Source organism: Brachyistius frenatus, unplaced genomic scaffold (assembly GCF_029030835.1).
Source record: "Brachyistius frenatus isolate BFR_SWC_R1_liver_20210118 unplaced genomic scaffold, ASM2903083v1 Contig_419, whole genome shotgun sequence".
NCBI classification, from domain to species: domain Eukaryota; kingdom Metazoa; phylum Chordata; class Actinopteri; family Embiotocidae; genus Brachyistius; species Brachyistius frenatus.
The window spans coordinates 152,224-177,777 of record NW_027211018.1 but is presented as its reverse complement, the minus strand read 5'-3'; the positions used below and the strand labels follow the sequence as shown (position 1 = coordinate 177,777).

General features: G+C 41.6%; 1 protein-coding gene across 1 annotated transcript; it reads right to left on the bottom strand.

Moving 5' to 3' along the window:
• Positions 1-279: 279 nt before the first annotated feature.
• Positions 280-25,336, bottom strand: jak1 (Janus kinase 1). The gene is made up of 26 exons (XM_069725345.1): positions 25,077-25,336; positions 21,399-21,607; positions 20,541-20,664; positions 18,004-18,154; positions 17,573-17,736; positions 17,181-17,449; positions 16,434-16,549; positions 15,828-16,013; positions 15,135-15,292; positions 14,301-14,415; positions 13,422-13,629; positions 11,039-11,148; positions 10,381-10,411; positions 10,014-10,135; positions 9,749-9,836; positions 9,526-9,653; positions 9,128-9,266; positions 6,622-6,773; positions 6,244-6,394; positions 5,395-5,483; positions 4,735-4,927; positions 3,640-3,764; positions 3,372-3,544; positions 2,105-2,222; positions 1,384-1,494; positions 280-460 (listed from the first exon to the last, which is right to left on the bottom strand). The coding sequence occupies exons 2-26, from the start codon at positions 21,598-21,600 to the stop codon at positions 341-343; spliced, it is 3,543 nt and encodes a 1,180-aa protein (XP_069581446.1). The 5' UTR covers positions 21,601-21,607; positions 25,077-25,336; the 3' UTR covers positions 280-340.
• Between the last annotated feature and the right edge of the window lie 218 nt (positions 25,337-25,554).

Below are 25,554 nucleotides of genomic sequence, written 5' to 3'. Positions count from 1 at the left end.
GCCAGGATTCTGTTCAAATTCAAAACTCTCATCAGTCGCGACCGGAGATAGATATATATATATATATGTGTATAAAAAAAAATAATAATAATAACGTGGCAAATAAAAATGTCACAAAATATGAAAGCCTAAAATTGCGGTTGGACTTGGGAAGTCTTTATGCCGTGGATGTGGAAGGGTCTACATGCGAGTGCGGAGGGGCGCGGCGGAGCCGCGACGGGCGGACGCCGATATCCGGGGGTCCGTTTTGCCGTTTCTCGCATTCGACCCGGTCGGCAGGTCGAAATCCGCTTCCCCCCCCCCCCCCCCACCCCCTCCGAGCCTCGGACCAGTCGGGGCTTTAACAGTCTCTCTCCGGCTGGAGCTGCTGCTGCATGGCGCTCAGCTCCTCGATCAGGCGCTTGAAGGTGATCCTCTTGTCGGGCGCGTGCTCCCAGCACTTGCGCATCAGCTCGTACACCTGCGGGACACGGAGCGGGTTAAAGACTGCGTGGAGAGGGGGGAGGGGGAAGGGGAATCAACCACAAAAAAAAACAACAACAACAACAACAAAACTCCCATGAGGTGTTTGGAGTCTTAATAGTTTCGAGTAGGGCTGCGCTGATAACTCCATGTGCCCCGACGGTGTGTTCAAATCTCCGAGGTCGCTTTCATTCGAGGCGACGCGGAGTCTTGAGATCACCGCGTCTAAAAACTGCCGACAACACGACGTGTGACTGAAAAGCGCCGATTTAAAAAAAAAAAAAAAAAAATTTTATCGTGTTTTTGAAGAAAAGTAACTATCGAACTGTCAGTTTTAGCAACGACTAAGCCTGCGTGATGAGGTCAACACAGCGACAGCTGAATTGTCATTATAAGACCGCACTTCATTATAAGCCCTTCTAATTTTCACTTGCGGTTTTGCGGTTTTTTTTTGTTTTTTTTTCCGGCCAACTGTCACACGGTTCGTTTCGATGATGATGATGATGATGATGACGATGACGATGAGAGCTTGAAGAGCCCCGCCGACTGCAAAAGGTATTTTCTGTGACAGAGCAGGTTTAGTTTGGAAAGGCCGTCTTTGTGGACCCGTTGCCTTCAGCAGAGCTTCTGTTGAGGGCATTAAATGCGGAGAAATTGAATTGGACAAAATTGCAAGGCCTCGAAAATAATGCAGATATTAGTCTAATTTGTATTATTTATTGCATTATTGAAAAGCACTTGTTGAGTCCGACTTTGATTAAAAAAAACCCACAAAAAAAACCAACTATTTCTTCTGAGGCGAAACGTGTTGCTTTCCTTTGGTTCTGTTGTCTTTCCATTTGTTTTGTAAATAAAGTCAACTCTTCAGTGTGTGTTGATGTCAACCTGACTACGTGTCATCATCGTTATCCTGTTTCTTACCGGCTCAGGACAGCCCTCGGGACGGGGCAGCCTCCTTCCTTCTTGCAACACCTTCACCAATCGGATGATTGTCATCTGACCGTGGGCTCGACCAATCATATCAAAGAAGCGCTGCGAGGATGAGGACAAGGACAGGGTTATAAAAGAAAAACGCTACTCTATGCTGGCTTTCTTTTCATTTAGATGTAAAACGTGAAAATAAAACTTAAGTAAACACGGACCGGAGACAGATTTGTAGCATTTTATGATTTAACACGCAGTCGTTATTTATTTAAAAAAAAAAAAAAATTTGTGGTCTAGGTGCGATTCAGTTAGCTTTTACTTTGTAACTTCTGTCACATTTTAACATGTCTCCCTGTTTTCACATCCATGTAACCTGTGCAGGTCTTTAATACGAGCCTGATAACACTGTCAGTTAAAAAAGCCTGCCGGAAAGGAAAGATCTTCATGGTAAACTAAGCTCCGTGTTGGCACGGGCTGCAGTTTGGAAAGCTCCTGGTGGAGTCTGTCATCTGCTGCTCTGGCAAAACACCAACGCCATCTGCCACGTACAAATGACTGCGTGTAAAGCTGTTCAATTCTGTTGTTTATGTCTGCCAGGCTGCAAAGTTATATGTATTCCGTGCGTGGTCGTCACCCAAACATCAAGAATATACGGCGAAGATGAGAAGTATTCTTTGAACGCCTGTGTGACGGTGAAGATTGCCGGGAAAGCACTGACCTTCATCGGGTTCTTGGTGATGTCGCAGTACGTGAGGAGTTCGTACAACGTCACCCCAAAGGACCAAACATCTGAAGCCAGGTAAAACTTACAGAGAGTCAGGCACTCTGGAGCGTACCTGCAACGCAAATGAGGAAGAGCATGAGCTTTTGTCCGCATTTCTGTGTTGATGTCATCATTCTAAGTTGTTCACCAGGTTCTCCTTCCTCCTCCTTCGCATCCGGTGGTTATGGAGCAACATACCGAGTCCTACTGTATCTTAACCAGAGAGCTATTTTTTATGGAAAGAACGATAACAGTAGACTGAAATTTCACTGTATTGTTAACATTATATTTATATATATATATATATATATATATATATATATATATATATATATATAGATGTATATATAACTCTTATTCAAAATTAGCTCTGCACTATTTGATTTTTCTTCAAATATTGTAATTGGTCTATTCTATCCTGCTTTCCCATTGGTCCATTGCTTTAATGTAAGTATATATTTTACATACATTTTATATAAAACAAAACAAAAATTGATATTTTGCTGTTGGTTTATTGGCAATTAATTATAGGTTTATGAGATTTGCAAATCATTGCATTTTGTTTTTATTTACATTTTACACGGGGTCCCAACTTTTTCGGTTGTATATTAAGATTCTTTACCACAGGCAAATTTTCTCCAAACACCAAAATGCTTTTAGGAAACCAACATCATGTAAGCATCTCTCCAAACCAAACAAGGATCAATAAACCGGGGTTACAATTTAAATGTTTACTCTATACTGTAATTAAAATGGGATCATTTGTAATTACTGGAACTCATTCCCTGATCATGTATTGGCCTCCTTCCACCGCTCTCTCCATCACTGAATTCTCTGTCATTCCGGTGCCACCTGGTCCTCGAGGCTCAGGTCCTCGACAGCTGACGAGAGTCAGTTTACTGCTAAGAAGAATTTAAATTCGAGACGCATGGGAGGAAAAAGACTTTTTAATGAAACCTCTTCAGGATATGCTTGAAAGAATTGTAATGTTTCTATATTTCTCCCTTCAGCTCAATTCATATACTGCCAGTCTGTCTGCAGTCGATTTCCTCCATGTGCCTCCTTTATCATTTACTCTCCCCGTTTCTCTCTGCTCTATTCTTCTTTTATAAAGTCTCTCTCTTTAAACAATAAGACCTCCAATATAATGGTCGGGTCTGAGAGATTAAAAAAAATTATACAGTGCTACTCAACCTTTCATCCTTCACTCGTTTTCACTCACCAGAAAACAGGGCTGTCGTGGTCGTCCTTGGCAGTGTAATACCCCTCATTGTCCTTGATGCTCTTGGTGAGGCCGAAATCTCCGATCTTCACTGTGCTCTCATTCTCCACCAGGACATTTCGGGCAGCCAGGTCCCGGTGGATGTAATTCCGAGATCCCAAATAGTCCATTCCCTAAAATAAATTCCACAAAAAAAATTCAAAAAATTAACAGCTTCAGAGTGACTGAAATCTGAGACAACAGTTGTTTTTACAAGAAGCTGTGTTACCCTGCAAATCTGGGCAGCGTAGCTGAGCAGCATGCCGAGGTTGGTTTTGCTTTTGTTTCTGGGTAGATAGTCCTTCAAACTGCCCAGCGGGAGATACTCCATGATCAGCTTAATCGCCTGAGCACCTATGAACAGATTTATGTACAAAGTGGTCAGAGATGGACAGTAACTGATCAGCAATGAATGTGTGAGTGTGTCTGAATGCTTGCCCCAGTTTGTGCCTCTCATTTGTTACCATTATATCCAAGTTGAAGGCCGAAACATCTGATAATCTGAAAAACAATTACCCGATCTTGGAAAACCTCAAACACTTGTTGGTGTTCTGCAGGTCTCTCCAGAATCCTTTCAAAATAATAAATAAAACTGCACCTATTTTTGAACTTGAAGTTGTGCCTTTATTTATTGAAAAATTATAGCCAGAAATGACAATTATCCTTGCTTAATTTGTACAGGGCAAAACAAAAATATGTAAAAGTAAATGATCAGTTATATAAATTTCTTTCAAATATTTCGTGTTTTCTTAGAACAGAACAGAACAGGCTAATAATGGTGTTTTACAAAAGGAGAAAGGACAAACGTTATTTATAGCTTCCTGGATAGGAAATACAGTCATAACTTGAAAAAATGGAATAAAAATCTTTATTATCAGGCAGTGAACAGAATGGTTTGAACCCAGATGGTTTGAAGAGTCTGGAAGCAGCAAGGGTTGTTAAAGCTGGATTATTTTTTTTTTTATTTTTTTTTTTAACGATCAGCTGTCATGTCTGTGACTCTGATTTAATGGTGAGAACATGTGAGGCACAAACACTCGTTTGGGTCGGTGACAAAATCTCCAAATACAAAAACGCATGCCTGAAATTTGAGCAAAGAACTTTTGTCTCTCCTTTTTTTCCAGTGAGAGTAATTACAAAAACCCAGTCAACACGTGTTTAGGTCAGAGGCTCCCCCATTGCGTACTCTGTTGCGGCTGTTAAATGTTGGCTGAATTAAAAAAAAAAAAAAAAAAAAAAGGTGTCGCAACCCCCTCCCCCCCCACACACATTTCATAACATAAGTTGTTTGAGTGCATTTCTGTGTATGTTCTCTTTTTCTTACCTTCCTCTTGACAAATACCCTTGTATTTGACAATGTTTTCATGGTAGAGGGCCTTCAAGATGTCAATCTCACGGGAGAGGTTGTTGCCCGGCTCCTCACGGTTCTCGGGCTTCAAAGACTTCACTGCCACCATCTCACCCGTTCTGTCTCCCCGAGGATCGTAGCGACACAGCTCCACCCTACCGAAGTGCCCCTACACAAGGAACATAAACAAACTTTAAACTATTCAAAAGCACATGAACTACTTCCTGTAAGGTATCTCGCATCGTCTTTGTTCATCCAGCACTGGTCTGCTCTTCCTCATGTTTGCTCTTTGAACAATTAACTGTAACTTGGTATATCCTTTGTTTTAGGGCAGAAACATGGCAATAAAAGGTGACATTCATTCATGGCTTTGTGCTTATATGAACCATTAAATAAGTACCCAGCCATATTTATCAAAGTAATGTCTGCACAAACCCTTACAGTAACCCTGATGCACAGAAAAGCAATATAGGTTTAATTAGAACCATTGGCTAATGCATGTTAACTCATGGCCAGGTGGGGTTTTTTGTGTGTCATTTTGATCATTTGTATAAACTTTTAAGATCTGCTAAACAGTAATTTGGATTAAAAAAAAAAAAAAACACTAAAAACAGCACAAACACAGCTGCAACTCACCTCTCCCAGATCTCTGATCTTCTTCAGGAATCTCTTTTCGAACATGGTGGGGTCCACCTCTGGTGTCGGCTGGGGTCTAATAAATGGGTCTTGAGAGACGAGGGGAAAAAAGAAACAAATACATTAAGCACGCTGGATAAAACAAAAGATGTCTTTTCTTCAACATAAGCACACTTGCGTCAAAGGAAGTCTATTGTGGTTTACTGTGTCAAAGTTTTCACTCGAATTTTCTGTGGTTATGTAACTGTTGTTCTGGTTTCCACACAAATGGCTACTTTTAGTAGGACTATTCATTATTCAAGCAAAACTCATTCTGTATCACCGTCATCAATAATCTTAAATACTGATGATAGAAAAATAATGTTTTTTAATTGCATTTCAAACCTTTTAAATGTATATAATACTGGGGTTAAGAGGATTTTGTAGCTGCTATAACTAGACTTGGTTTTAGTAAAACTGGCTGCAGTAGCTAACTCTGGCCGGCAGGTGGAAGAACAGAGTCTTATATGTTGTCATGGGGCCCTGCTGAGGGGCAGATCTAATACTGAACCCAGTGAACTTCCTCATGAACATCTGAGTTAGAGTAAACAACTCTGTCTTTGTGAGGCCGCTGCTAGGTGACTTACAAAACGTGCAAAACATTCAGGTCATTTTTTAACTGTCAACAACGCTTGATTTTCTTTAACCTGTACATGATTTTAATCTGTTCGGCAATGTTTCAAGTTTGAGACAATGTAAATAAAACTGCTGCGTGCAAATGCATCCTGAGCTTTTACTTCATATGTGCAACTTCTTGATTCTTTGCAAATGCTGTGTAATGTACAGTGAACAAATTCCCCTCGCACATACTTTTTTTCTCCAGCATGTCGATGTCCCTGACGATAGCCCTGAAAAAAGGTCTTTTCTTGGGGTCGTAGTTCATGCAGTCGGTCATGAGTTCAGCCAGCTCTGTGCAGTCCGGGGTGGCCAGTTGACACTCGGTTTCATAAAATCTCTCCTTCTGCTCAGAACACAGACAAGAAGACACGCGTATGAATTAGGAGATGTATGAAAACAGAAGTAATGTGACTGCTGGACAGAAGTGGTTAGAAGAATAGCTAAAAAAAAATTTTTTTTTTAAACCACAGAAATGGAAAGAAACTGAGGAACAGTGATTCAATTTGAAAACAAAAGAGGGCATTAGTTTGAGAGTATAGTATGGATGATCATATGCAGTTTGCACTCTACCTCTGTGAGTTTCTTGTCTTTGAGGGGAACCTCTCCGTCATAGCAGATCTCCCACAGGGTGGTACCGAATCCCCACTTGTCAGCTGCGACACTCAGGGACGACGCATTCTTCACACACTCTGGAGCGATCCACGGGATACGATGCACACACTCTGCAGACGCAAACAGAGTCAACTTAAACACGGAAGAGTAAATCAACACCGATTCACAGATTTGTGTTTGTCATGAAATAAATGAATTAAAACTGTATGAAATCTATAGCTCTAAAAAAAAATGAAAAAAAAATGTAATGGTGTCCTGAAGGGAAGTGAAAACATGATTTTATTTACCACTTTACTGGATTAATAGACACTAATCTGACGTTTGACTGCAAATGTGTTCCTTTAGGATGTGATGGAGGGAAAGTTTCCTCAAATATCATCACGTGAAATACTGCCTTCACTTTTTAAACAAGCGCAAACATCATGTATTCACTGACCTTCTTTCTGAAACGTCATAATAACTGAAAAACGATATCATAACCATAGCAACCATGTCCTCCTTAGGCTTTAACATTCACATCTTTGTCTAGATCTCTGGCCTGCTCCACATTCTTCTAATACAGTATGTTTGCTTTTTATTTTCTTGATACTTGTCACTATTTTTCCAATAACAGTGTTTTCTTGTAATCTGCGATTGATATTTCTCTTTATATTTGACACCTAGTACATGTTTGTCTGCCCAAGAGGAGGGATCCTTCCTATAGTCCTCTGCTTGAGGTTTTTGCTGGGTTTTATGTGTAATTTATTTCTTATCAGACTTGTCCTGGGTCTGAAGGTCGAGGGTACTTTACTGTTTGTTATGCACATTGTAAAGCTTTCGGGATATATATTTACAAAAGTGACTTGACTAAAATATGTATTTCGTGTTTACAATTCACTCCAGATATTGCAGATCAATCAACAATACATTGTACAGTACAAGTCAGTTCTGTTAGGAAGTAAGGAATTTCATTTCATTTTAAGGATTAAAAATATGAAGAATATAATTATTATTATTAGGACGACACAGTGGTGCAGTGGTTAGCATTGTCACCTCCCAGCAAAAAGGTTCCGGGATTCGAATCCGGACCTGGGCCATTCTGTGTGGAGTTTGCATGTTCTCCCTGTCCCTGTGTGGGTTCCTCCCACCGTCCAAATAACATACATCTCAGGTTAATTGGTGATTCTACAAATTGGCCTTAGGTGGGAATGAGAGCGTGAGCTACAGCTCCCCCCAGCCCCCCCCCCCCCATTACCCTGTATAGATAATGGATTAATATAATTACCGACCACATTTTTGCAAAGACATGTCTCCAGAGCGTGACACACTCTCACCACGCTCCAAATACCAGTAACCTGCAGTGTAGCTCTGACAGGCTGACCGGGTGGGAAGCTCGCTTAAAATGTTGACCGGCTGCCTGCATCGTCTTTATGAAATATATCACTCTGACTGGAAGACAGGCTAATTGATTGGCTGACCTCCACGACTGGCTCCACAAAATCCATACCCTCAGATGAGGGCTGTATTTTAGTGAGGAAGCAACCAGGGGGGGGAAAAAACAGTGGGGGAGCTGAATAGAGCTAGAAATGTGAGCAGGAAAGGAGGTAATTGAGTGTACGGACACAAAAAAGAAAGAAAAAAAAAAGAAGAACAGATTTGAGGGTTTGAGTACAGCGATCAGAGATTGCTGGGAAACAAGGCGGAGTGCTCCCAGTGGGTTTCTGAGCACTCTATGCACTATGGTCAATCAAATCTATGTACAAGGACATCAATGTATAACTGGAAGACTGGTTGATCAGCAAAATGATGGAGGCGGAACCAGAAATGTTAAGGAGTTCTGGGAATAAAGAGCGAGGGAGGAGCATCCCAAGGGGCATGTGGCATAGGACGTTTGTACAGAAACATTTCCAGTCTGTCCTGTGGTTTCGAGGATCCATCTACGCAGCCACACTGGCTTAGATCACACAACCTCTAGATCTACCAGACAAACCAGAAACATGAGGCGGCCATTTGAGGGGAACTGTGCAATCTGAGAAGTGTCCCTGTTGTGTCATCTTCTCTGAACCCAGATCTAGCTTTTATGATAGAAATATTCCCACTGTAACGTGCACCAATCATGTGACAAAAACGATTCCTATTACTTACAAACTCTGCTTGTCGGGAAATGTTCCTCTTTTATTAGTTTTGTTTTTTCTTTATTGTGTGGGAACAAAATGACGGTACTAAAGACAACATTTAAGAAACAACAGGAAAAAGTGTTCAGAGACAAGCATGAAGCATATTTTGAGATTGTTCTTGAGGTCAAGTCTCAGTCTGCCAGACTGTCTGTGTTACTGTTTCCATGTACATGTATGTTTGCTCATCTTAGTTTTACTTTCATTTACAACTGACTGGAAGAGAATGTGGAACTTATTGTGACATTTTCCATGGAAGCTATTTTTTCATCTTTTAGGTTTCATTTTAGTCATCTGTACTAAGTACTCACCCTCCCTGGTGAGTACTGTGATTGGTATTCCTGGGTCGCTGAGCTTGATGAAAGGGCCCCCTTCGTCGGCACCCAGCCCGTCTCTGGCCAGTAAGATGTTTTTGGCACACACAAAGCCATGAACCAGCTTTTTGTCCTCCTACAACACACACACACACACACACACACACACACACACACACACACACACACACACACACACACACACACACACACACACACACACACACACACACACACACACACACACACACACACACACACACAAACCATAGACCCAAAATAAAACACATCTATGAGTCCCCAATCAATAGGCTACATTTTCACACTGTGCAGATCATCCCATGGCTAAATACAAGTTTGTGTGTCCTCCATGTGTTTGTGTTTTCCTCTCTTACCAAGTAGCTGAGCGCTGAGGCCAGCTGCTTGGCCACCTGGAACTTCCATGGTGTGCCGAGTGGACTCTGCTGTCTCCTCATAAACAAGTCCAGCGGACCTAGTTGGACAAACTCCTCCACCATGATATCTTGTGATACAAAGAGAAGAAGTGTCGAAAAGTTGAGACATTGTGCCACATCCTCATACACACCCGCATCCACGCAGCTCTTATTGAGTACTTACTCTCCTGTTGGCGGACACACACTCCATAGAGCAGCACAATGTGCTTATGGGACACTTGTCGCATCATACTGGCTGTTTCAAAGAAGGCCTGTCAACAGAAACACAAAGATGACACACATAGCAGAGTGCACATACTTTTATTGTCAGATTTTGTAAGTGTGCAGCTAGTAGCATTAGCTTTAAGTGTCGTTTGATGTTGTAGTATGAATATAGTCTTATGAAGTCATCATGAGATGAAAGGATGTTCTGGTAATGAGTGTCTCACCAAGGAGATGTCCCTGTGTCCAGAACCCAGCACCTTCAGGACAACCTTGAAATCCTGGAAGGATGAGTAGCCCGCATCTTCCTCCTCCTCGCTCTTCACCCTCAGTGTGCCGGAGTGAATGCGCGCGCGCGCGCGCGCGCGCGCGCGCGCGCGCGCGCGCGCGCGCGCGCGCGCGCGCGCGCGCGCGCGCGCGCGCGCGCGCGCGCGCGCGCGCGCGCGCGCGCGCGCGCGCGCGCGCGCGCGCGCGCGCGCGCGCGCGCGCGCGCGCGCGCGCGCGCGCGCGCGCGCGCGCGCGCGCGCGCGCGCGCGCGCGCGCGCGCGCGCGCGCGCGCGCGCGCGCGCGCGCGCGCGCGCGCGCGCGCGCGCGTGGTTTTTGTGCCCCGGCCGAGGTGCTCCTCCTGGTCAACACAGCAAGGAGCCGAGAACACAGAGGATTAAATTAAATAGACATCAGGTGCCCAAACTATGATTACTACAAGAACCGAGCTTCTGCAAACAAGTGAGGTCTTTTTGTTTTTTTACAAATTCTAGTTGCACTAGTCTGACTGTGTCTTGTTATTGAAGGAATCCAGTTTCTGTAACATGCTATCATTATGGTTTTTTTTTTTTTTTTTTTTTTTTTTTTTAAAGGATCTCAAATTATTTGTTAAGGGTTTAAGTTTAGCTGTGCCAAGTCATGCAAATGTGAGGGGGGGGGGAGACACATAACAGAATTCATAACTGCAAAAGAGATGTGTTGCTTGGGTGTGGACCTGGACTCTGTGGTGCTTTAATGTAAGACTGCAAATCTATACTAAATGTGTTTCTAATATTTCATCACCCTCATTTACATGGATAACAAACAAAACACCGGAAGCTTAAACTGTAAAAATGCATCTACAATCTTTCAAAACTTTGTAATACATTGTATGGACTTAAATATTTAGCAAAATCGTCATTTAAAATACTCATTCTATAGCTTCATCATAACAAGCGCATTGCAGGACTGTGACATAAGAGACAGACATGGAGAAGAGAAGGTGTACCTGGTCAATTTCCTCCTTGAGAATGCGATGGAAGCTGAGCTCACTCTCCTGCTTGGGTGTCTGAGGGGTCGGTGCTCTGTCCTTAGTGACCACCAGGAGGTTAGATATCTCTGTAAAACACACACACACACACACACACACACACACACACACACACACACACACACACACACACACACACACACACACACACACACACACACACACACACACACAGAGTTTATTTATGGTTTTTTTTATATATCCAACAGTATATATTGAAAATATTTTCAATAGTATGAAAAGATTCATATTTGTTTGTGTTAGGTAATTCCTGTCAGCCTGTACTGCTGCCAAAGTCATGTCATTGTTATACTGTTAAAAGTTCTATAGATCTATTTGCACTGCACTGCATTCAGACAATAGTAAAGGCTGGAATGATGTTCACAGTGAGCTTGAGTTGCACTGAAATATGTTTTGCAGCACCTAAGCATAAGACACATGTATAGTTGCTCATGCAGTGCACCATGGGCTCTGGCATTCTGCGTGAAAGCAAAACTGTGTTTACACGTGGTAAAACAAGCTCTCAACAATTACGTCAATGTGGCAATGACGAGAACAGATAGTCAGGTCTGGCAACCAAACCAGATTCGGTTTATTTTTTTGTATATATAGAGTAGCGTGTGGGAGGATAAAGTGAAAATGTACCTTTGTGCCTGTTAGTGAACGACATGTGAGTGTTTGTGGCTGTTTAATGTTGTGACAAAACCAGTGTGCTGTGGTTTAAGGGAAGAGACAAAAAAAAAAAAAAAAAAAGTGTCTGCGCTCCATCAGCATCTCATCAAAGAGCGTAAAGAGCGCTGTTCCGTAACATGCAATCTGGGTTTTCAAGCAAAATCCAAACACAACACCCACCCAGCTACCATCGCACACTACACATGGCACTGCACCTCCTCTTTAATCCTTGACCTAGTCCAGGCTGAAGTGTATCAACACACACCTGCCCACTCTCACACCACGCATTCTTTCACCATATCCTGTTATTTTTAGATGAGTTGAAAACCATGCAGAAACCCAAAACAATAACAAGGAAAAGCAAACTGTCTGCATCATTTTAATCAGGAAGTGGGCATACAAGTGTATTACTGTTGTAGCAATGATGTTGCACAATAGACGATAAATATTTTAACAGGGACAACAACACAGCACTCCAGCCTTTTATCTTCCTCTAAAGATGATTTAGCCCCAAGCAGGAATGCAAAACAAGTCAGCTTGATCAACACACACATGCATACATGGCTCCACCTTTTCCTTAGTGAAGTAAACAGAAGAGAGGCGCCGGAAACCCACATTTACTACTCTCTTCCTCCCTGACACCGTTTCACCGACACAGCCAGACACAAATTGTTCGTGCCACCTCTGCTTCCCTTTACCCCCCCCCCCATCAGCGACAGGCAGACACTTGAAAAGCAGCTCCACATGCAACACCGCGTGGAGGGAAAGTTTTGCGTCGCTGAGCTCTGAGTTGAAGGTTCTGATTCGGTTGCACTTCTTCCACCTCTTAACCCCCAATATCACAGTAGGGTGTGGTGTGTTGGACCTGTCGTCACACCTAGCATAGCACAACGTAGTGCAGAGTAAACTGTTGTGCTGCAAACCGCGTGGACTAGAGATGCAGAGACTGCTAGGAAGCCGAGCGAGCAGGAACATAGCCTGTTGTTGCAAGTGTCTGTTTTAAAAATAGAAATAAGGCGGCAAAAATGTTTTTTTAAGGAATATGTTCTTTTTGCAATCGCCATAATAGACAGACTTCTTGTTTATAGTGAATCAAGGGAGCATGAGCTGCAGAAACAGCATGTTACCACTGCCGTGACAGTTTATATTTGAACAGATTTAACATTTATTTATGGGGCAACTTGCTGTAAATCAGAATTACTTTAAAGGGGAATTTGTGTGGGACTCATCCTCATGAGCACAAAAGTTCCGCTCACATAAGTAACATGTCCTCAATCACTCACGGAAAAATGTAATTTCAACTCAATAACAAAAACAAAACATCAAAGAAACTGTTTTCTCCTTGAATCCAAAAAGATCTTTCACTTCACATTGTTGTTGCACGGCAGAATCCTAAAATATGCGCAAAGAAAACTGGAACAATTTTATGTAAAACACAGCTGAACTTTCTACAACTGTTTTCATAATATTTGGTGTAATCTTTGTAGATGAATAACAAGAACAGACAGAGTAGGAATGCAAAGCATGTGTTTGACAGAAATACAAAATTTTTGTTCTTGTCTGTACTTAATCTTTTAAGAACAGTTCATTTGCAGTACTGTGTGCTTCTCTGTCTTCTGGTATTAGCTTTGATATTCGATTCTACTCTCTGCGGTCGCAGTAAGTTTACCTCTGGGCTGTGGGGGGCAGCAGCGGAGCAGCTGGAACTGGAGGTTGTCGGTGCGAAGATGCTGGCCCTCCAGGTGCTCCAGGAGCTCTTTGAGAGTGGGCCGCAATGTCTCGGTGCCATACAGACGGAAGCCCTCAGGGGTCGTCTCAATCTGGAAGTTCTTATACTGGCGCACCGGACGAGAGTCCCTCAGGTCAGTCTGGGTGAACTAGCCAAAATTATTTTATTATTCATTTTGGTCTTTAATGTTAGTATGAAGTTTCAACAACAACAAAACAAAAACAAATATCCATGCAAAATATTGACTACAATAAATAATAACCAAATACAGATATCATGATCAAGCGTGTGTGTGTGTGTGTGTGTGTGTGTGTGTGTGTGTGTGTGTGTGTGTGTGTGTGTGTGTGTGTGTGTGATGCCATCACTGGGAAGCCACTGTCACTATGTGTGTTTTTCCTTATTATAGCAGAGAGGCCAGTAGAAACTTAACAGATAGACCAACAAAGATGGGTGTGGTTTTGATTCCAGTTGTAGCTTACAAAACGCAACCAGCACTCAATATCTTTACTGTATCATTTCCCCCACTTACTATATTAGTATGTCAGTCAATTCATGTATAATTTTTCAAATAAATGCAGTTTACACTTTATAAATCAATAGGAAGTGTTGGCAGCTTTTTGCCAATCCCAGTAAGCCATGGTTATATATCTATTTGTTTGTGCTCTTAAATACAACTAAAGTTTACTAACTTTGCTCTTGTGCAGCAGTGACAGATATTATTCCCACCATCAGTCAAATAAAGAGTAATTGCAAGACTATTTGTTGACCGAAATAGTAAACGCTAACCCTAATTATATTGTGGTGGATAGACTACACTACCTCACTGCAGACCACAGTGATGATGATGTACTGGTAGTCGGTACAGCTCCAGCGCAGGACGTAGACGCCCTCCTCGTTGCCCTCCTGACGCAGCTTGTGGAAAGCGTACTCTGTACTGCACAGAGGAAATGATCATAAATGGGGTCAGTTTTATTAAAAGCAGGCTGAAGGTATCAACTTCATCAAGTTTTGCAAAAGACTCATTAGCACTGTGTTGTGAGGACATTTTTCATATGTGGTAGATAGATGGATAGATGGATAGATGGATAGACAGACAGACAGACAGACAGACAGACAGACAGACAGACAGACAGACAGACAGACAGACAGACAGACAGACAGACAGACAGACCGACCGACCGACCGACCGACCGACCGACCGACCGACCGACCGACCGACCGACCGACCGACCGATAGATAGATACTTTATTAATCCCACAATTAAAACTATAGAACAATAAAAGGATGCAATGACTGAACAACAGAGGCTGATAGATGTTTGTCTGGTGACTGCACTGATATAGTAGAGGCAGAGATTAAACACCATTTAAATTACTAATAAGGAGGTGGATAAATGCTGTGGCCTAACCGTGAGGATAACAACAACCTTCATTACAACATTTAGGCTGACTTTAAAAAGCAGTATGTTATCTCTGCACAGGGGCAACAAGGACACAGTCAGGGTATAGGCAAACACATACAAAAGGTCAGTGACCGATGGTTTATGACGAATGTGTTTAATAAGGCTGCATGTGTCCAGTAACAAAGTACTGTGTGGGGAAATAGAAGAACGCTCATCCCCACATTCCACTAATAAATCTGCCTCTACATACCAGATGGGTCCGTGGCAACCATTGTTGATGTTGTGCACCACTGAAGCCGGGGCCACCTCCTTGCACAGGTAGTGGTGGGCGTCCACCGTCAGCCTGAAGTAGCCGTCCACAAGGGCAACAAAGGACAGCGCCTCAGACCGAGAAACCATTTGCATCTCCTAAAAAGAGCAACAACAGCAAAAGACAGAAAAAGACTATGAGGGAGGTAAGAGGTGATCATAGTAGCATCTATTACAAACACTCAACAACACCGCAGAGGCCAATCTCAAAGAGCGATGATGTATGCCAAACTGAAAATCCATTTTTACGATGAAACATGATCTCACTATGATTCATGGATACCAGCAAGGAGCTAGAAGCCAGCTTCGCTTCAGCAGGTCTTAAAAGCAACAAATGTTGCCACTAGTCACATTCGGTAGGAAAACAAGTGGCAAACAAGTGAAGGCAGCACTCAGGGGGAATTCAGAGGGAAAGTGTGATCATATATTGACTGTACTACGCTGGTTTTTATTGATTATCATGTAGGTATGAGACCACTGCAAAGCCACAACAATGTTTTACAATAAATCCTTTTCAAACTATCACGTTAAATTCCAAAATCTTTTATCTTAATTGTGAATGAATAAACTAACTAGTGATATTTACACAGAGGCTGACAGAGAAGTGTCTTTGATTTATTTGTACATCTCTCACCATCTTCTTGTTGTCCTGTCTGTAGACGGTGACCGTCGCCTCTCTGATGACAGTGTGTGTGATCTCATGGAAGTCACTGAACAGCATCCAGCCTTCATTCGTTGCCTCTTTCGTTCTGTCGTTTTTCTGTTTTCCATCCTGCTTGTTCTTCTTAGACTTGGCCTTTTCTTTGGAGGTCATGGATGTCTGTTTTAAAGATAAACATAGCAAATATCCACACACAAGTCATGTAAACCATGAGTAATTTCAAAAAACTGGGCCATTTTATGAAGACTCAGACCATCATCATGCAAATATTTGAATTGGAAATGCTTACAACTATTACTGAATATTCATATTCACTTAGTTTACCATATCAAGCCTTGTATATTCTGATAATATGCCTACAGAGATGTAGAACTTATATACTGATTTAGTAAGCTTAACATACTTAATATCCAATATAATATTTTTAAAATATTAACTATCTTACAGAAGTTCTCCATTGTCACTATCACATTTAAAAACGTTACTCGAGGCTTTCCATACAGCAGGTAAGAGAGCTGTCTGTCAGTTATCTGTTGCTGCCAGTTTGCTTTCATGAAACTAGAGATCTTGATCACTCACTGCAGCGGGTTTCTTCCTCCAGGAAATGCCAGTCGTACCGGTAACCAGAACCTGCATGTCATGGCTTGTCTCCATGTTCAGACTCTGGCTCTGCTCTTGGTTCTGGTTGTAGTACCCTGAAAACATCAAGTAAACATTTTTCAGTAGCAGTTACACAGAGACGGGATATTTTACATATAGCCTGCTGGAAAACTACCTAAAAGCCGGGTGCCTACTTAGAGATAAATAGGTTATTGTGACATGTAAACATCTTGTTCCTTTCACTTTTGGTTTTCACCAGCTGCAAAAACACCCAATGTTTCACTTTTATATGGATGTCAACAAAGTGCAAACCTTTTTTCTTTATTAAACTGTAGTTGGGACACCACAAGTACTCTACATGCAAACACACCAAACTAACCACTGTCACGTAAACTAGAATTCACCAATACAGGTGATTTAAAGATTGCAGTGGGCGTATAAAAACAAACTGTTATTTCAATTATTCTTCCATTTTTTTTGTAATCATTATGCAAGTTTTTGAATGATCTCTCTCACTTGGCTTTGCTCCATTGTTATTACAATCCACTCCAAAAAACAGGGAATATCTCAGTAAACAGTTTCTGTTTTTTTAGTCATTCATAATCTTGTCGTTCCAGTTAAGCTGCACCTCAAACGATTACCAACCCTCAGGTGCTGTATGCCACAAATCTAGCACAGCGCCTGAGATCTTTAAATGTCTGCCACGTCGTCTTCCTGAATTCTCACCATAGTAACTTCCATTGCAGACTTCCCCCTCCTGCGTTACACTGAGCGTGATTGGCTCAAGTAGTTCGTTGCCCAGGCTGCTGGTCAAGCCCTCCAGCGTGGCCAGGTATTTGATCTTCAGGTCGTACGGCGTGATGTTGCTGTCTTTGACTGAGCGGCAGTGGAATTCGTTGAGGAATTTCTTGAACACGTTGTTGATGCGGATGCGTGTCAGAAAGTTGCGCTGCTTAATGTTGCGGTTCAGCACTTCTGGGATGAAACGTTTGTAGCTGGTGGGGTTAAGACAGAAACAGGGATTCTTTTTTTTCTATTAAGAATTCTTAAGATCACAATCAAAAGTTGTTTGGAAAGTCAATACTTCAAGTACATGGCGTGTTGTGTGTGTTCATTACCTGATTTCACGAGAAGCAGTGGCCAGAGGCATTCCCACGTTCATGGCATAATGAGTGATAGCAAGCACAGCCATGCCCAAACACTCGTTTTCTATCTCGTGTTGCTCGGCCTCTGACTGGGACATCCTCAGGGGAACCATGCCTGTCTGAAAGTCATGCTGGCCCTGTGCAACAAATAAATATACTTATGTAAATGTCATCTTTAGTAGGAAATCAGACACACCAAATCATATGATGAGCTAAAAAAATAACTCCATTTGAATAGCTATTGCATTGTGTACAACGTAATTTTTTTAGGTGATCTACCCAAATATATTCTTAAAATGGGAAACAATGAGAGTGAGGCCTATGAAAATATAGATAGTCAATAGTAAAAGATTCTAATAGAGGATTTCTTCTGAGTTATTCATCTAAACCTTGCAAGCACGCACCTGGCCAAACAGGTAGTCCAGGGAAGCAGCGTCCAGCAGGGGTGTTCCTTCTGGTGTTTTCTGTGGGCTGTGTCCTCTGAGTTTACTGATGCAGTGTCTCCAAACTGGAGACTCTCCTTCAGTGGTGCCATGCCAGTTTTTGAAATAGAACCTGACAGGGAAGAAACAGAAGACAAGTTTAGAAAATGAATACAGGGTGTGCATGTAAGAACGTTTTAATGGCCTTGGTTTATTTATTTATGGCCACTGAACTCCCAATTGTTTCCCTCACAGCCATTTAGAATTTCAGAGTTGGGCAACAGGTGCATTGTTTTTCTCCTTTTGGATTTTGACCTGATTTCTTGTGTTTTCTTTAATGAAGCAATTTTTCAGGTATTCCATGCTTTTCACAAGAGATACTGTCGCTGTGCATGGTATCTGTCTGTACAGCCAAACAAACATCTGTCTAAATCTTGCCCAGACCAGCAATAGATAAAGGGTGGTGCATAGGGAAATCCAAATCAGGGGAACATTTGAAAATGAAGCAAACAAGCATGCAAATTTTAAACAAAATAGCAGCAGAATGAGATGGGACTCCTCCTCTCAAAATAGATTTTAACTGGGATATCTGACTTCAGTGAGTCCTGTTAAATTGAGTTTCACATAAAGTGCCCGTCTTAGAAAGAAAGCTATAGGAGGCAGGGAAAACATTAACTGCACATGGAGAGGCCACAGCCAATCAGTTCGAGGAATAGTATTGTCGGTCGCTGCGTTTGTTAGGCCACCGGCCCACACTGATATATTTCAGCAAAAACAACATGGATTGCCATGAAAATCATGGGCTATAGATGATGCATTGTTTGGTTACTTTTGATTGTTATTTTCTCCATTAGCCTAACTTTTATGTTGTACTTAGTGAATGGTAACATGCTAACACACTACAATATGCATGTTGTATGCATCAGCATGTTACATTGTCATTGTAGGTATGTTGACAATGGCAGTCAGCCAAAAGCTGACGTGTCTAAGTATAAGCTCACAGACACATACATAGTGTAGTTTTGTTAGTGCCACACCTGATATAAATCTATCCTGGTGATACTTTAATCCCTGTGTACCATTGCATTAATCATTTGTGTATCTGTGTATGTCACGACTTAACCACAATACCCCACTTATTTGACTGTCTTTAGTTCACAAAGCAGGCGGCAGCAAGGGGCTAACACACACAACGCACGCCAGTTACGCTTTTATGCAATACTCAAATTTCTCTCCCCTTGCTATTGTAAAAGCCGAGCAAGGAGAAAGAGGAAGTGTAATTGACTACACAGCAGTGTTTTTCCCCTCTTTGCATAAAATGCTGTCAAATGCATACAATGGACTCTCTGTAGAGGAACTTTCATTTTATCAAAAAAATCCAGTCAAGTACAAATATGACATTGCTGGCCTGCCATGTAAAAACATCCCCTCAAGATTGATCGCACTTCTTACACAACCATTTTTCCACAAAGTTTGGGTATAATTTGCAATTTTGTCAAATTCTACCATTGGCATCACTTGACAAGGTTGTAACACATCAGAACAGCTTTCATTTCATTTTCTACACGCATCGTGAGATTATACCAGTTCATGACCAAAGGTTTAAACAGCTCTGCTAACCTTGATCTTTTGATTAACCTTGATCTTTTGATTAACCTTGGTTTTTTTTTTATTAACCTTGGTCTTTTGCTAAATCCCATAGATTGAGAGATCTTTAATTTATTTATTTTCTTATCAAGCCACATATTTTGATCCAACAAGCCTCTCATCCCAGTTAGAGGTTCCAACCACTCTCACATGGGAGGTCTACTGCATCAACTCTGAAAAAGAAGTGTAGCCATCTCGAGATCAAACCTCCATTACAAACAGGGCGTTTTGACAAAGTATTTCACCCACATGGACATGTAAGACCCAATGCAGTTCACTCTCAGAGGAACTCACCCTGGTACACCAAAAGCACAGAAGCAAAAAGCTCTTACTTTTCCTGTTGAAGAAAAGGTCTAACACAGGCAAGTCTAAGATATCAGAATGCACCAAAGGGCTTGTGAGTATGTTCACAGTCTTGATGGATTCTAGATAAGGAAACAGATCTGCTCCTATCCAGGAGTTTACATCCATATGTGCTTTAAGCAAAAGCGAGCCAAATTAAATTGACTTCAGGGGAGGTCTTAAGGCTGATGGTTTGTTTGATATTGCTCCTCCAACCCCTGCTCTTACCAAACCAATTAGGAAATAGTCCACATCATAGCACCCATTTTTCATAGCTAGGAATAGACATACAAGGCTTCTGGCTTTGCCTACTATCCAACTGGTAATGCACAGATCCCGACAACTAATCCTGTGGGTTTGATGGGTTCATAAGTTATATTGGTCTATGCTTCAAGCCCAGAAAACCCTGGCTCAGTGTGTGATTTGTTTCACTGTATTGATACATTACTTTATGGACCTAAATGATAGATAAAAAGAATGATGATATTCAGCTCCAGTGTAGTCAGCTGCTGCTGTGATATTATTCTTACCTCATGCGATAGTGCAACTTGATACTGGTTTCATCTGTGATCTTGAACTCGTAGTTGGGGGAATACCATGTGCCAGTTGACTCATTGTACAGGGCAAATAGGTTATGGCACAAGGGAGAGATCGCTGCAAAAGGGAGGAGAAAAAAGGGAGACAGATAAATGTTCCGACCAATAGAATCTTTGCTTTGGGACAGTGGCTTTTTACAGAACAATCAACAGAAGGATCCACACACACACCATCTGATAAATCTCACTTGGTGACACTGTACATTTTTACACTTAGATGAAATATAGGATCCTGGTTTTAGATGGTACTTGTAGATTTCTGGGTATAATGTAAGCGTTCCCATGCCTGAAACAATTTTCATCTTTGCTTTGGAGCCTCTAGTCTTGACCCATAGTCAAGTTTTACAGTAACCCATTCAGGGCTTTCGAACTGTGGTTTGAAAAATTGCTTTGCATCAGCGTTTTTTTTTTTAAACATTCTTGCATGGAACAGTCCAGGTCAAATCTTGAAAGAAATACTTGTGTTCAGTAGTCATCACAGCAGAAATTAGAGGCATACTGTACCGCTACATTGTGTTGCAGTTTGTTATCAGGTATATGTGCTTATGGTTTAAGCCATGTCTAAAACTGTATCTTTGCATTTTCGAGTTCCTTTAGTGGCGTGTGTTTTTCAGCATCTCTCTTTGCAATCATCCCCCTTACTATGTTTGCTGAAAAGGATTCACTTTAGCCATCACTACTTGGCCAAATCCAAGATCTTATCATTATAGCAATAGACTGAGATAAAATCAATAAACAGAGCAGGCAAATCTTGATTTTGCCAACTAGACAAGAGGTCGGTCAGTCACTCACAGCATTTCTTGGCAGCCTCCACACAGAGGTCCTCAGCAGTGTAGCAGCCTCTGAAGTACTCCAGTTGGGGCACCTCTGGTGTGTAAAAGTGGATCTCCAGGCCCAAAAAGGAAGCAGGAGAGGAGGCGAGCGGGACCCTCTTGTTTTTCCTCATCTTCATACAGAGTTGCCTGCTCAACTCCATCACCCACAGAGTTGGCATTCAGATGCTGGAAATGTGAAGTGAAAATGAGAAATGGGAATGTTCCATGAAACTTTTTGGTTCTACGTGCAGCAACGTTTTAGATTTCACATTTTTCACTCCAGTTTTTAACTGAATTCAGGACATATAAGACAAACATGAATGCATACATGTAAAAGGGCACAGTTGGAGAGCATTTGTTAAAACGGGGGAACAAAATCATGAATCAAAATTTTGATCATATATAACCGGCCAAAGAAAACGGAAAGTTTTTAGGGGGATTTCTAAAAATTAGCACAAAACCCATTATCTTTGAAACGTGAAGTCAATGTCACACATCCTCAGACCTCGTGGTCCAACCCTTAAGGGTTTGACCCAAATTAATGAATCTTTCAGCAAACGGAGGTAGGTAAAAATAAAAAAGAGTACTTTGAAGAGAGAGCAGACAAAAAAAAAGGAAGAAGAGAAAGCGTTGGCAAAACCAAAGAAGGTTTACAAGTTCCATTAATCTTTATGCTCTATTTTTTTTTTTTTTTTTTTTTTTTTTTTTAAACACACTAATTCCCCTGTTTGAAACAGCAAAATAAACTTTTCAGAGGAAGGAACTTTGCATCCAAATTGTATTTCTAACATTAGAGCTGCAGGTTCACAAAATGTTGCCTCCCACTTGCAAAGTTAAACATGTTGTCAAGCTGAGGGATGAGGTTAAGAGAGGATGTAGGCCTGCTCTTTGCAGAAACAGAGAACACCAGCTGACAAACGAGGAAATACACATTGGCTACGAGACTATTCAGTATTCTGGATTTTTCTGTTTCAATCCACAAGAGTGGATGACGGCATCCTTTCCGAGACAGCCGATGAGACTCGGGGAGAACTGGGTCTGATGGCAACACGAGGAGAAAAAAAAGATTTTTGCAAACCTTTCTACTGTCTACCTTTCAACTTTTCACAGTTGTGCAGGCTGTGAAAGATTCTTCAGCATGGTGACCAAATACAAAGCCCAGTATCGTGCTAGCCTTAGCACTGATATGTGGCCAGAAAGGAAATAATGGCTGCCAAAAGCAATGTGTGTCATGTGGAAAGTTTTAGTGTCAGCTTGCTTGGAAAAGCCAAGGCTGCCACTTATGACGCCACGTCACAGAATGCCAGTGTAACCAACATGTGAACTCTGCGTTAGTGTAAGTTAAACTGACAGACTGAAACCCATGTGTCGGGTTGGAAGTGGGGTGCAGAGTGTTATAATGCTGACAGGCCTATATGCAGTAGCTACAGTACAGACTGGTTAGCTGTTGTTGATCCGTTTCGTCACTCTGCTTTGTTGCTTGTCATTACTCGTGATAACTTCCTAATAAGGTTACAAATCACTTCCATTAAAATGCAGGACCACAAGAAGAAATGCTTTTGGACAGAGATTACTCTTTTCAGATGAGCTCATCCTGTTTCACGCTTATCTTAAACCGATCATTAAAAATCAGCTGCCAAGCTCCGAGAGCCAGCATTGACCTTTGCACACTTACTCCTGTAAATCAGGTGACCTGGGTGTGCTGGCTATCAAACATATCCATGTGTAGGCAAAGTTGTCAGCCAGCAAAGGAGACTGTCTGCTAACAGTTAACTCTTCACCATTCTCCTTATTACAGCTGCATTTCTGGAAAAGAGACTTTCAATGAGTCATCTATCTGCATTTTACAGTGAGCGATTTCATCACTCACCTTGTCAATATACGTCACTCTTCCTCATTCCACTTATATTTACGTTAGTACCCCTGAGCGTCTCTTATAGATGAGATTTTAGGTTGTTTTTTTTACTTCAAGATATCTTTGTATGAATTTGGTGTGGTATATTTAACAAATGACCTCAAGTTATCTAACACCACTTCTACCAGAGCCACAGTTCTGCTTTTGTGAAAAAAAAATTTGGTTCGGGTGAAAAGGATGTTTACTTCTACCACACTCACAAGCATCTTGTCTGGGTGTTTTTCTGTTTTGGAAAAGGTAAAAAAAAAATTTTTTTAAAAATGACTGTAGCCAATATTTCCACCAAACAAAAACAAGACCTTGGAGAAGCTTCTGATGTAACTACTGACTCGCAGTCAAAGCCGACAGATGTGGAGGTGATTCAGGTGTTGGTAAAATAAAAACGAAATTATGTACAAAAGACATAACAAATGCTGCCTTTACTTTCTCCCACAAAAGAAGGAGGGAACCAGCAAGTCTGAGAGACACCTCTCAGGACATGGACATGGACCCCCATTATAACAGATGTCTGTAAAAAAAAAAAAAATACCTCAACCCACAAACAAAGGAAGGTTTTACTCATTCTACCATGACTTTTTAGTCAATATAGGTTTCATATTTAGAAAACTTCCCCCACAACCTAGAAAATTTAGTTTTAGGTTTGTGACATCATCCATGTGATTATGGTAAATATTATTCCCACGCCCCAAGGTATAAGAATGACAGGTAGAGCTGCAACAGATGGTTGTTTGCATTATAAATGGATCTACGGCTTCTGTCTGAATTTATTGCCTGATCTTCAAAAACCCACAAACTGTGGGAAAGGCCCACCACCAGCTCCCAGAGTCCGACGCTGACATCTTCCTCGGTTTAGTCAGACCAACAATCCAAAACCCAACAACAGGAAAGGACAGAAAATATCCACAATCGTAAAGAGATAATTAATGTTTGCTATTTTTTGTTTGAAAAATTACTAAAAAAAAAAAGATTATTCGCTCATCAAAATCATTGCCAGTATGTGTTTAGTGGGGATGAGCAACATATTCATATTATATTGGTATTGCGATAGGTTGTAAAAGGCTGCCTTACAGTAAAGTGACGCAATTTTCTTGACTTAATACACTGTTTAATAATGTGCCTTTTCCCTACCGTGTCGTTATATTTACATTACCGGTGATTACTATAAATCCAAAAATCTCTTTGAATAAATATTTGTTTGTGACAGCAGTCGTCATTACTGCAATAATATCGAGGTATTTAATAAAAAATAAAAAAATAAATCATGATATCTGATTTTGTCCAGCTCTACAGATGAAAAAGAAAGCGAAATAAAAAAAAAAAAAAAAATGTAAGATATAACTCAATCCTTAGCAACAGCCCTGAAACACAGACCATCCTTGAAAATCTTGCAATATGTATTGACTTTATGTTGACGTGATGTTAAACTTTGTTGTTGTTGTTGTTGTTTTAGTGTAGGATTGCTGCACACTAACTGTGCTTCAACAGCTCGTCCGTGTTGTGCTGCTGGACGGACATCGTTAGCTTGCGTTAGCCCCGTTCGTTTCCCTCAGTCGGGGGTCAAAAGCATACAAAGCGTCTCCGATCCACTTTGGCAGCGGGGGGGGGGTGGTGGTGGTGGTGGTGGTGGGAGAAAGATGCCAGACGAGCGGGTGTACCCCCACGGACCGGAGGACGGGCGCTGTTTTCGACGGAAACGTTTAATAACAAAACAAAACAAAAAAAACGGGGTATTTTACTCACCTAGCGAGCTTGGCCAGACAGCTGGCAAGTTACTTCCGTTACGTTTAGCGCATTAAACGCCTCGACCAAACTTGGGAGCGCCTCGACGGAAGGCTCTTCAAAACTTTACAGGCAAAAAAAATATATATATATCCAGTATCCAGAAGGAAATCAATATTTGGTTAATTTCACGTACTTTCCTAGTATTAAAAAAAAAAAGACGCTTGAGGTGACGAACAGAAACCCTCTGTTCTCTTGCTAAGCCTTCCTGACAAGTAACGTCCCCTTCCCGAAAACAACGCACTGGGCCGCCGTAAAACACGGTAGCTGATTGGCTGTTGGACCCGTCACTCAAGATGACGAGTTTAACCCTTTAATGGAATGAGGGGTGAAATCTCATAATACTATTATTCAGCCTTTTTTGGGGGTGGGGGGGTGGGGGGGGTGCTGTACCTTTTTGTCAAAGTTTTATATGACATTAATAACTCTGATGTAAATA

What these genes read in the sequence shown, in the direction of transcription:
- jak1 (XM_069725345.1), bottom strand. Translation starts at nt 21,600, where the DNA reads ATGCCAACTCTGTGGGTGATGGAGTTGAGCAGGCAACTCTGTATGAAG. An exon ending in TCAAGGAGGAAATTGACCAG is followed by an intron (nt 10,412 to 11,038) that starts GTACACCTTCTC and finishes TGTGTTGACCAG; the next exon opens with GAGGAGCACCTCGGCCGGGG. An exon ending in CACAGTACTCACCAGGGAGG is followed by an intron (nt 6,774 to 9,127) that starts GTGAGTACTTAG and finishes TTGCGTCTGCAG; the next exon opens with AGTGTGTGCATCGTATCCCG.